This window comes from Pseudoliparis swirei, chromosome 18 (assembly GCF_029220125.1).
Source record: "Pseudoliparis swirei isolate HS2019 ecotype Mariana Trench chromosome 18, NWPU_hadal_v1, whole genome shotgun sequence".
NCBI classification, from domain to species: domain Eukaryota; kingdom Metazoa; phylum Chordata; class Actinopteri; order Perciformes; family Liparidae; genus Pseudoliparis; species Pseudoliparis swirei.
The window spans coordinates 10575004-10587320 of NC_079405.1; the positions used below are offsets into that span (position 1 = coordinate 10575004).

The 12317-nt window shown below is 42.8% G+C and overlaps 1 protein-coding gene across 1 annotated transcript; it reads right to left on the bottom strand.

Annotated features, from left to right (window-relative positions):
- Window positions 1-337: 337 nt before the first annotated feature.
- igsf8 (immunoglobulin superfamily, member 8) lies at window positions 338-11858 on the bottom strand. The gene is made up of 8 exons (XM_056436453.1): window positions 11713-11858; window positions 11383-11518; window positions 8333-8713; window positions 6772-7233; window positions 4866-5044; window positions 4230-4476; window positions 3506-3964; window positions 338-2696 (listed from the first exon to the last, which is right to left on the bottom strand). Exons 2-8 carry the CDS (start codon window positions 11435-11437, stop codon window positions 2569-2571), a joined length of 1911 nt encoding a protein of 636 aa, XP_056292428.1. The 5' UTR covers window positions 11438-11518; window positions 11713-11858; the 3' UTR covers window positions 338-2568.
- Between the last annotated feature and the right edge of the window lie 459 nt (window positions 11859-12317).

Here is a 12317-nt window from a genome sequence, read left to right on the forward strand (position 1 = left end):
TTTTGTGTGTTATTTCATCAGGAATCTAACAACCGAGCAAGAACCCAAAATTAAAGACTTAATAATCTCATTCTGTCACAATATAAGACTAATGTTCTGCACAATTACCGCTAAGTAAATACAAAATGCTGAGTTGACTTTAATCTGAAATTCAAACCTCTGCTTGGCTGGTCCGAACATGGAAACTCTGGCAACCACATGATACGTTTTGTATTTTTCCTACTGAATAGATGGAAAGTATGCTTAAAGCACACACACAATTTTGTTGTTTTCAGACAGATTGTATTATTTCCTTCCATGCAGAATATGCAGTAGAAAATAAAGAAATAAAACCAGAGATGTTATAAATCCAGAGTGGTTTATTGGTTTTACAAGTGGCGGGTTTGCCAAAGCACCATAAGAATATTTCAATGGCTGTAAGATGCATTCAGGAACAGTAAAAGCACGAGTAAACAATCCAAACAAAACATGACCCCTTCATGAAAGGGTTTTATACATCCTCAAACAAAAGCACAACTTAGACAGCCACTTTGCACATTTTGCACGCTCTGTGCTACACTTTCTACAGCCGGCTGTATTTCTCAGGGAACAGACATTGACGTGAATCAAAATGAGAGCCAAATTGACTCTGTAACAGAAAGAGGGAGGAGGGGCGGGCAGCAGGACACAAACTGCAGCCATAAACAGAGATTAGAGATGAACACGCAGATACCATCTCGCAACTGAAATACCAGCCATCAATACTGCTGCTGCCGCTGCTGTGTGCGCGGGTGCATCGGTCCGTGTGCAACTATGTTATCATGTGTGGGGAATGTGTCGGAACAGATCAGCTTTGACTATCTGGAAAAAAAGTGGCTCAGGAAGCAAGCAGAGCTTTGATTCTATTCCCTAATGTTAGTGAACGACATTTATAATCACGAGTTTATAGGGCACAGGTTAAGGAGAGGCAGATTTAGAGGGACTCTCACATTGACCACCAGGAGACAGACTGAGACAGCAAAGTCCTTTCCTTAACCATGTCTCGAACTAAATTCTTAAGTGGTCACACAATGTGAGCTCGCTCGCATGACCAAACTTTTCTTAGTTGTTGGACGGGAAGAGGAGGATTTCACTCATAAGCGTGCAGACACAGTGAATCTGTCCAACATGATCCCATGATGACTATGATGGCGATGATAGCGAGACTCCACTGAGCGATCGGGTCATATGACTGTGCCGCTCGGGAGATTTTAACCTTGGGGACAAGTTAGCTAATCGGTGTGAAACAACACTTGTTCTGTTTGTCTGTGTGTCATAGGACTCTTTGATGTTGCACTTGATTTTCCTGTCTGTCACAAGAGCAAAGAAACTATTAATTGCACACAAAAATTGAAAAGAAGTTCACAAGTATTCACTCAAATAAAGAAATGACTTTTCAGTTGGAAGAAAATCAAGTGAGAGAAGGACACCGAGGGGCTTTTGTCCCGGTCCTTTGTGTCCAAGTGCTTCACAGGAGCAGACTGCTGCGGAATGTTAAACACTGCTGCTTTCTCAGCAGTCTTACTCACATTATGAAAAATAAAACCGCTAAACTACATACAATATTTACATATTTTAGCTCAGTGCATAATGGATCTCTTATCCATTTCTCTTTGTCAAATCTATACAAGTCCGTATAGAAATCTCACTTCAGCATGAAGTGTCACAGGTGAAGAATGCGTGTGTTTAGAGTTGATACTCAATTGGCATCAGAAAGGTCCCGGCCAGCGCCGTCCTTATTGAGTAACAGACGGGGAGCGTGTTTACATGCAGAGTGCTGCAGGCGCTGGAAGGTCTCTGCTCATTTCAGTTTGTGGTGGCTGAACTTCTCACATCAGCATTCATGTGGCAGTGCTAGACATAGACATTTTGATTCTTTTTTTTCGAAAAAGAAAAATATGTGCAGTTTGGAGGGAAGGAACCACGAACAGAATCGTCCCTTTGTTGAAACAATGAATGTGAAAATAGAGCCATTACCGGCGGGAAACCGTTTGGTCTCTTTATACTGTAACAATCTAACCATGAAAGATGAGAGGGCAGCTTGTTGAGCTTTTCTGTAGCCACAATTCACAGTGTACATCATCTACAAGGTACCCACCATCTGAGAGACTCAAAATAAACCTGCATTACCTTATTTACTTTTGACCTTGGGTATTTTTTACCCTTTTCCATTTGAAACAATGTTAAGCTTGGACAAAGGAATCATCAAAAAGGACGGTTAAGCTAACATAACAAAAGTATTTCCACCATTAGATGGTGGCTTCAAAAATCTATATTAAAACTCCTACTGGTGTGAGACGCAGCAATCATTAAAATACACTCGGATTTAAAAATACGAGAATATAAAACACAATATTTTGGCATTAATGATTAAACAGGTTGGTCAAAACAAAAACAAAAACAATACATCAAACAGGGGGAGTCACTTTTCATTTCAGTTTTATCCTGAAAATGGTTTCTTTGCCGTTTCATCCACTATGTTCAGTTCATTCCTCTTTTGTGCCTCCTCACGAACATTCAGATGATTTCAGACAGGCGGAGACTGGACATCTATTTTTGAGCGCGCTGCTTGGCTAGTTGCTTCATGAAGCAGCAGGTTACCGTTGCGATGATGACGATGCCCACAAACAAGGCAGAGGACACTCCGATAACCAAAGGGATGAGGAGGAGGTCATCCGCTGAAATATAAAACAAGGGAGAAGGATCCAGTGATACATTACATTATTTAGATTAGATTATAATCCACTTTCAGATGGGAACATTTACTTTTGTAATACTAAGTACAAAATAGTCTCCTCTGGTAATAACATTGATTAAAATAATATTTTGCACATACTTTAGGCAAGATTTATTACATTATGGATATTTTGACTGAAACTGGACATGATGAAAAAATAGAGCATAAAGATATAAATCGATCACACAAAGAATATATGTAAAAATGTTCCTCTTGGTCAGTGAGCTCAAAGTCCCACCGTACTAAATTACAGGAATGTGCTTATCTGACACAAAGAGCATATATACATATTCATGATGTAAATACTGGGGAACCATGTCCCCCTATTGGCTACTTAAAATGTACAGACACTTATCAAGGTCGAGAATACACATTTTAAATTTACACTTGAAGTTAAACTTCCTTCCAGCTTGAGACCGAAGGTCAGTGGTGGAAGAATTATTCAAAACATTCACTTAAAAGTTCTCTATTCAATATTCAGAACATTAACATAGCAGCAAACAACAATGTGCTGGTGGAGTAATGTCTACCTGAGCAAAGAATATAAATACTCTGTGTGTGTGTGTGTGTGTGTGTGTGTGGATAAATCTAGAGAGAAAAAGTTGACGTGCAGCACTGGTAGTTGCACTGGGCAGCTTCCAACTGAATGTGAATGTTTGTAAATAAGAGCTATGTCAGGAATGTAATCCGCTACATGTATCCACGATCACTGTGATTATTACTATTTGATTTATCCTGGGAAACTCTTACCTCTGGCATACAGGTAAACGGTCACTGCATTTGACTCGGCTTTGGACCCCGTGTTGTACCAGCCTCCATGCGGGTCCTGACCCCACGCCTGGGCATGACACGCATACATGCCCTGATCCTCCATCGTTGCCGTGTGGACCCTCAGTCTGTAGCTGACATCCGACAGGCGGTCGATGCTAACCTCACTACCGTTGGCAGAGATCTTGGCAACGCCGTCGTACATGATGGCAGCTACCAGTGTGGGAATTTTCTCCGCAGAGGGGTCCGGTACAGTAACATCAGACGCTGGGCTCGGCACCTTCCCGATAACTCGTTCAGGGATTGGCCAACGCAGCCACTGCACCTGTGCCTGGGCGGGACCTGTGGTCGTCACGGTGACGTTGCAGATCAGGGTGATGGTGCTGCCTCTTTTTAAAAGAGGGCCGTGAGGGAGCTGAGCCACAGCTGCAACCAGCACATCTGTGAAAGGGAAGTGGTTGATTGAAAGAAAAGTTTGACAAGTGAAAGTTTAGCGAGCATGAGTTTCTGATGAATATGAAGAGAAACAAACCAGATTACAGTTGGTAGTTTACCATTAAGCATAAGAATGCTACACTAAATTATAGCATTTCCCTGATTTAAAAATAAAAACAAATGCAGAGGTCCTCGACCAAAAATGTAAACTGTGAATCCCCGTTATAAATAGAGCCTGTGTGCCACTGGGAACGGGAGGAGCAGGTCTCACCTTTGGTCTTGAGGTTGACGGTGACTCCCTCAGACCTCTGGGTAAATGTTGCAGGAGTTGACGCGCTGGGGTTTCTTCTTCCAGCGTACACACTCACCACACACCGATACACCCCCGAGTCCAAGGGCTGGGCTGAGAACAGCTTCAGAGAGTACCTCCCCTCCGACACTTTCTCCATAGAGCCCCCGCTAGCTCGGCTGAGGTCGTCCCCCCAGCTCACAACACCGTCTGGGCTCATCTGGGCCACCTCCACATTAATAACGTAAAATACAATATCTCAGTATGTGTTGGAGTAAACATGTTATTTATTGGAGACAATTTAAAGGACGCAGTGAATACTGGATGTCGATCAAATGCTTGAATCATGAAAAACGGGTCAACTTGTGAGTGCCGCTGCTGTCTGAAAGACAACTCTCAAGTGTCATTCATCAAAATGTTGACCTAATCACTGGAATGCACCACGCCTGAAAATATTTAAAATCTAGAAAAAAAGTTCAAACATGCATGGGAAAAAGTACATGCTTTGCATATTGTTGTAAACGTGGCATGACATTACTATCCTGATTGTTTCATGTTAATGTTTGTTCAAGAACTCATGCATTCACTCAAATGAGTCGGCAGAAGGAGAATCAGTACCTGGACTCCATCGCCCCCGGCTACATCGCGGCCCACTGATCCCCTCTTCATCCACTGAACCAGCATGCCAGAGTTCACTTCCGCTGGCAGCCCCAACACCTCACAGGTCAGGATGAGAGGGGCACCGACCTGCAGGGTCACCTCCCCCTTGGGCGAGGACGTTATGCTCAGAGACTCGGCTGGGGAATGGAAGAGGTAGAGGGAGACAGCCGAGTCATGATGAATGTACAGGAAACGCTCCTCGGTAGAAAACCTTCAACAAGCACTCAGACCGACCGTAAGAACCTTCACAGGAAGCAACATACTGTGGCTTTCATTTCTGCGGGGAAGCTAAAGTGGCCGCTCTAAATGGATAGGATAAAATAGCATAAAAATGTTTACATTTTCTATCATGGCTGAATAAAAGAGCCTTGAGCATGTTAACGAAATGACTGTGTTGTATTCAGAGATACATGAACAGTAGAAGATGCAGCACAAGTGAGAAGAGCTTGTTTAATGAATTTAAAATGTGACTAATGGCCTGGTATAGATGAAATACATCAACACTGATCCCTTGTGTGAGCAAAGCCTCGGCTCAATAATAGGCTCATTATTTATGTAAACAAAAGGAGACGCATGGGGACTATAGTATTAGTCAGACAGCCGGGCCAGAAAATACAGAGCTGGTCCGAAAACCATGGATGCATTGATTAGATTAAATGCTTCAACTTCGGCTCCAATTTTAGAGAAAGGATTTGACCTAAATAACCTTTAGCTCCAATAAGTGGTTACTTAGTACTTTGAAGTCGTGTGCGCCTCTCATCAGCAACACAAGTTAATCCAAAGAACATTTAAAAATGTGGTTAGAATAATTCAATAGTAAACTTAAAATTCATTTTAATAGAAGCAAACATAAAGATTATAAACTATGTAACTGTACGTTAACTTCCCTATCTAAAATATCAAAGAGGTTTTAAGAAGGACAGAGCTGTTTGCATCAGCCTGACAGAGATATTCATCATCTTTGTGGGTCAAGGTGGTGATAAAGATTGCTTAATCCTTCAAGCTCTTTCGAATTTAAATTGAGCCAAGCATCGAGGCAGCAGGCAGTTATTCTGCTGCTCTGGCAGCCAGCTATCGACCCATCAGATCCAGATGGGTAATCATTAAGAGCCGAGCATGAAGTTCGACAGTCAGACAGTTTGACAGCCGACGCTTCGTAAATCAAATGTATGAATCTGCTGCTTTTTGCAGCCTGACATTTAAGTGAATAGTAAAGTAAAGTAAAACAAGACCGAGTCTTAAGATATTGTAATGGGCATCGATCACGAGAATAATAAGATATAGTCGTACAATAGTAAGATGTCCATCCATCCACCTAGTAAGGGAGGAAAAAAACCAGCCATCCAGGCAATAAATCAGATAGTCAACACTTATTGATCCAACAAGCTGAGAACCGATGTGCATCCAGCGACATGTTCAATCAGCCTCCCCATCTATCCAGTCAGTAAACTGCTGTAAACACAAACATCCAGAGCTTCAGCCGGAAACCTGGAAAGAGTCCAATGTACTCTACAGCAGAGTCCAGGCCGGCTGACGCCACGGAGAGAGAAGAAGTGAGAAAGAAACCCAACTTCAGCGGTTTTGCTTTTATCGTCTCTGGATTATTTTGTAACTGGAGCAGCTAAGTGGAGTTTATGATTTTCTTTTCTCAGTGTTTTGTAAGATCGCATTACTATCTCCATCAAATGTTGTTTGAACGACAATCAGCAAACTGAATAATTGCATGCCGTAAAGCTTGTTGCGGTATGATCATGGCACTCGCCACAAGCTGTCACCACTTTAGCAAATGTCAGCACAACCACTGGCCCAGTTTCCCAGTTGCCCTGACCCAGTTACACTGACCCAGTTTCCCAGTTACACTGACCCAGTTGCTGAACGGTCAAGATGCCAATGTCCAGCATCCTTTGTGCTATCTTCTGCCACGATCGATCCGGGTCCCGAATCCACTGGGAGGCCTCGCAGAAGTACGCGCCGGTGTCTTGTGGCCGCACCGCTCTCATCTTCATCACGTACACGTCCACGCCAGCCTTCCCGTTTCTCTTCTCCAGCGTGATCTCTCCATCGTCGTAGCGGTCCTTGTACAATTGCCCGGGGACGACGCCCAGCAGCTTGTCGATGGAGATAATCTCTCCGATGGTGCTGACCTCTCCTCCCGTGTCGCTCGCCAAACGCTCTCCCGCACTCCGCTTCCCAAACATGATGGACAGCTGGGTGAGCTGCTCCGATTGGATGCCGGCTGAGCATGTCAGCGTTAATTCGGCTCCCTCTGGCACGGGCTGGCCGGTGAGTGTGCGGGAAAAACTGATCTGGAGTGTGTCAGGGATCACTGCAGGTGTATAAAGAGACATACAGAGAATGACATTACATCAACAGGAGCCAGGCGGGAGGGCAACAAAATGGACTTTCTATTGCCGTTTGCCATGAAATGGGGCAACAGAGTAACTGCAAGCTGTTTAGCAAACCTCAGCTTCGGGCACAAAAGCAAGATTAGCTGGCTATTAAGAAGATAAAACACTTCAGTTGCAAAACAAACAACCAGCATCCTACAAACATAAACTGAGCGGTGCAAAAAAGAATAGAAACCGGATTGGGACCCATGTCGATGGTCTAAAGTTGCCAAAGTTGTGGATAGCTCGACCAGATGGATCTTTGTCAAAAGAAAGACAAACTCCAGATGGCAAGTGTGAATAGCTGCTTAGACATGGGGAAAGTCATCGAGCACCACGTAAGACACAAAGTATGATTAATAACTGTCATCCATCTGGCTGATGGAGAGAAGAGATGCAATAACGCCCGTGACTAAAATACAGTGTGCAGGTTTCCACCAAACTATGAGTGCCAACGTGTTGGGACTAGGAATAGTTTGAAATTGGTGATACAATACAAGGGCGTTCGTAACAATACAATAATTGTTCAATGCTTTACTGAAAGAAATATTAACATGTCTTCTAAGTAATTTTTTACTAGTAAGAAAAGAAGCCAGTGTTCTCAGTCGCTGAAAGAACAAACAGGAAGGAGCTGGAGGCTGACCGAGCTCTGCTTTAGATCATTTTGCTGCACTCATCCGGGTTATGCTTTATTCATCCATTTTACTCATTTAGCTCGTGGATTTGAATGTTTATTGAACCTCTGTTTTCATATTAGTCTGATGGCTACAACCAATGTGTAAATATTCTATACATTTTACTTCATCCCTCTGATCTCATCTGTATTATTGATCTGATTACTTTATCGGTTTTATGTTCCCAGACATAAAATATCCCTCTCCAGTGATATTCTCCATGTTCCTTATATTCAACAAATCCCATGAAAGTATTAAAACCCAAAATAAATAGATTTTATTAAGGAGTATGATGCATCGTATTACTCCATAGAACCATTGTTTTTCCAGAAACTACTAAGATATATATATATATATTCCTTACCTTTAATCGGCACTGTGGCGCTGTAGTTCCCCTGGTAGGTGATGTCCGTGCTGGGCGTGTAGCATTCGTACTTCCCCTGATCGTCAGCTCGGAGCCTCTGCATCACCAGCCGGACTTTGTCCCCCGAGTCCCTCTCCACCCTGACCTCCCCATTCCTCACCCGCATCGTGAAGGGGGCATAAGGGAAGCCCTTGTCCCTGGTGGACACGACGCCCATCTGCCTCCCACCAGCATCATCCCTGAGCAGGAACCACTCAAAGTCCTGCGTGCGGGAGCCTTCGTATCCTGATACGGAGCAGGGCAGGGAGAGGGGGAACCCTGCCACACGGTAGAGGGTCCCAGGAGGAACAAATACTTCACGACACACAGCGTACTGGAGCCCTGTGAAAGAATAAAGGGAGAGACAGAACAGAGTGAGAAAGATGGAGACGAATGGGCCGGACAGGGTGGAAACGGTAAATGTCAACTTCCGTGGGTCACAGCTTCGCCTCGCAGCCGTTTGCAACGTGGACGCACAGATCAATATCCTGAACTGATGACTGGCTACCGGGATCAATACATTAAATAGCGTCGGAGAAAAATGCAATGACACATTTAATAAATAAATACAATAATTGATGTCCCTTTGCTCATATTGGAGCAGCACAATTTAATCAAGATTCTATTATAATCCCTTCAATGTCAGGAGGCGGATTATTTGTGAAGAGTAATGTGTCAAAATACCATTTTAAATTAAATATTGTCCTGGCCCACACATCATATTCTACAGACTTAAGAACATGTCTTTGTTTGGTACATATCTCTGCATAAATCCCACCATCGTGATTTTCTGATGACAAATAGTGATGTCGTGATAATTTCCTCCAATATCGCAATTCATTGCAATATCAGTCAAAATAATCACAATTATATATTTGTTGTGTCCAGTCCTAGCTTATACTATGGTTATTATTTTTTATTAATTAAAAAAGTAAAAGATCCCTAAAAAAGAGATTTAAAGTAGTTTGTTATCTCACAGCACTACAGTGAGCTAGTTTCAGTAAGATTAGAGTAACCCGGGTGTCTCACTCCAACACAGTGTTCCAGAAAAAGTGGCATTCAAAAAGTGCCAATGCTAAAAGCTCAGTGCTTAAACTCTGCAGAAACCAGTGGTTATTCAGTAAAATGTTTTGGAAGGAGCTCAGCATGGAACTAAAAATCCCACAGAAAGGGAAAGAAATTAATCAAATCTCTCCCACACGTCTTTAGTGTTTAATAGAAACCATTTTATGAGTAAGACTATTCAGAGAGAGTGCCTCGGGGGTTTCAAGCTTCCATGTTCAATGATATTTCTTCTCTTTTTGTCCGGCTGGTGGCTTCATAACCAACTTCCCCAGAAACACTTATGAATTTGTCTAAAGGCTCGACTGAGCTATTTAAAAATACTAAAACCCCTCTTTCCGCCACAGGCATTGAAACTTCTCATGCCATTGCTATTCTCGCATGATAAGGGTACTTACGGAAAGTAAATGATTTCCTCTTTTGAAAGAAGGAAACATCATGAAGCGATTTTTCTATTTTAATTAAAACATTTTGTAGTAAGACCTATTATTTAGGTAATTTTAACTAATTAATATGCTAACAAGAAGACAACTAGGAATAAAATTGTTTAAAAAAAGAAAGTAATTTAACAAAAGTAATTTAAGAGTATAACAAACTATGGAAATTGTATACAGTAAAACCTAGCAGTATATTTTAACATGCTTAATCTCAGGTTGTTTGCCAAAACCAAGTAGCTCTCTTTCGCCCCAAAACTGAGAAATTTTAAAAAACAATGCCAATAAGATGTGATCATCCCAACATAAGTCAATAACTGACACTGAACACAGGATTAGAATCAACACACACGCACACACACACACACACATACTTTAACCCTCACCTACAGCTGACAACACTCCCTGAACAACGAGAAATACTAGATTGGCACACCCCGTAGCCTGTGTGTGTCAGACCTCAAACACCTGGAGCTCTCACACGCGAGCCACGGCCCGACAGCAACACGCCCCTACTTAATGACATGGGAGGCGAGTGGGAGGCTTAAGCGGATCAAGTCCTAATTAATGTTGGGCTTGGACCGATCGGCTGGGGGACGCCACAGCTCGTGACAATGCTTGATACTGTCTGGAGGAGATCCTGTGCAACACGGGGGAGCGGGGCCCCAATCATCACACTAGGAACCCAGAAAGAGATGCATGCTGGACCACAGGACCGATACAAGGAGCCCTGTCTACTTGGTTATTAGATAAGATGATACGATTATTAATACTGTGAGCAGGGCGATTAAAACAATAATAAAAAAGCGATTCAATCTGATATTTTCTACGCATGTCATACTGTAAGGTCAAACTTGAAGAAATATCTTAAGACGTTATGTACAAAGTTAAAAACAGAAAACATATTAATGCGTTTGGCTTTATCTGCTCTGTGTATGGGTTGTGTGCCCTATTCTCACTCCAATATAAACTCTGAAGCACTTTTGATTGACTTGTTGATGTCAGCTGGTTTCCCCTCTACAAAAGGGAAGTAACAAAACCAAAGAACAAAACACACAGAGGAGATCAAACAGGTGATGAAAGCACACAATGACTGTAGTCAAACAATAAAACCCTGTTACCACAAGCTTAAAACGACGGTGGCATTTACAATTACATAAAAACTATGAGACAGTTATATTAATGTGGATACTTTGGCTTGGGACTTGTTGGAGCCCTTTTTTGTTAATCCCCAAACACCTGTTTCCCTGACACAACCAGCTCCACATCCATCACACTGTGGTCCTGAGACACGTCTGTCTGATGGTCCTATCTGTCACTACAGAAGCGTTAACAGGCAACAACAAAAAGAGGGTTGGGGTAAGAAAAGAGGCCAAATAAATCTAAATGAATAGTCGGATTGGTGGACATGAAGAAACAATCATGCAAAAGCATTCCCATGTGACAGATAGCGCCATGAGCCATCGTGTGCAGAGCAGCAGGTACAACGCAGACAGCGCTGCTGGCTTTACTCACCCCAGAGGAGAAGTGCGAATAATGTTGTTTTCAGCGAAGCCATCACGGTCCTCATCTTCCCCCCCAAATGTTCACAAGGATTATTAATGACTCAGATGTCTCTCTGCGCGTGTATCATCCCGACGCGGAGGCCAAACTGTGTCAAAAAACAAAAAGACAGGATTATTTTTTTCCTCCCGGTGAAATTAACGCTGACATTATTTGAATGTGCAACGATATCAATTCGCGGACAGGATAGTTCGAGTTAGCGCAAATCAGCTAAATGCAAGGCGGCGGATCGATATGCAATACGTTAGAGGTGTAAACGTGCAACGCTACAAGTTCAGTTACCTTTGTCAGGCACCTTCGCGTCTGCGTCAACACGTCGTCGGCTCCATGATGTCCTCCCCGGGCTGGTTGGTAGATTATATCGCCTCGACAGACATGCCGCCGTCCAGCAATGGAGGGGTTGGCATCCCAAGGGGGGTAGTGTGTGTTAGTGTGTGTGTATTGGTGTGTGCGTGGTGGTGGTGGAGGAGGAGTGGTTGGAGGGAGGAGCATGCATGCAAAAAGAGACACCGAGAGAAGAAGTCAGACTGGTGCCATTGGTCAATAAACGACGGTGACATTTTTAACCAATGATAACAGAGAGGTGTAAAGAGGTTGAAACGGCGACGTCACACCGCAAGGGGGCGCCACCGAAACACACACGTGTGTACAGTATGTTTAGAAACATATGATAGTATATATGCATATGATATGTGTGTAGTAGGATGTAGAAGGGTTTCATTAAAAATTGTCATAGTGTATGCCAAATGTCTCAAAGAGTAATAGTGTACTTTGCCATACAAAAATAGTCAGACAATAGTATGAGATGTTTAATATACCAGTAACAAAAAGTATTTAAATTGTTAAAAAACATAACTGGAGAACTTTAAACAATATACTAAACCAAC

Coding starts and splice junctions, on each gene's coding strand:
- igsf8 (XM_056436453.1), bottom strand. CDS start 11,437: ATGAGGACCGTGATGGCTTCGCTGAAAACAACATTATTCGCACTTCTC. Junction 8,714..11,382: donor ATTCGCACTTCTCCTCTGGG/GTGAGTAAAGCC, acceptor ATTCTTTCACAG/GGCTCCAGTACGCTGTGTGT. Junction 3,965..4,229: donor CGTCAACCTCAAGACCAAAG/GTGAGACCTGCT, acceptor TCCCTTTCACAG/ATGTGCTGGTTGCAGCTGTG.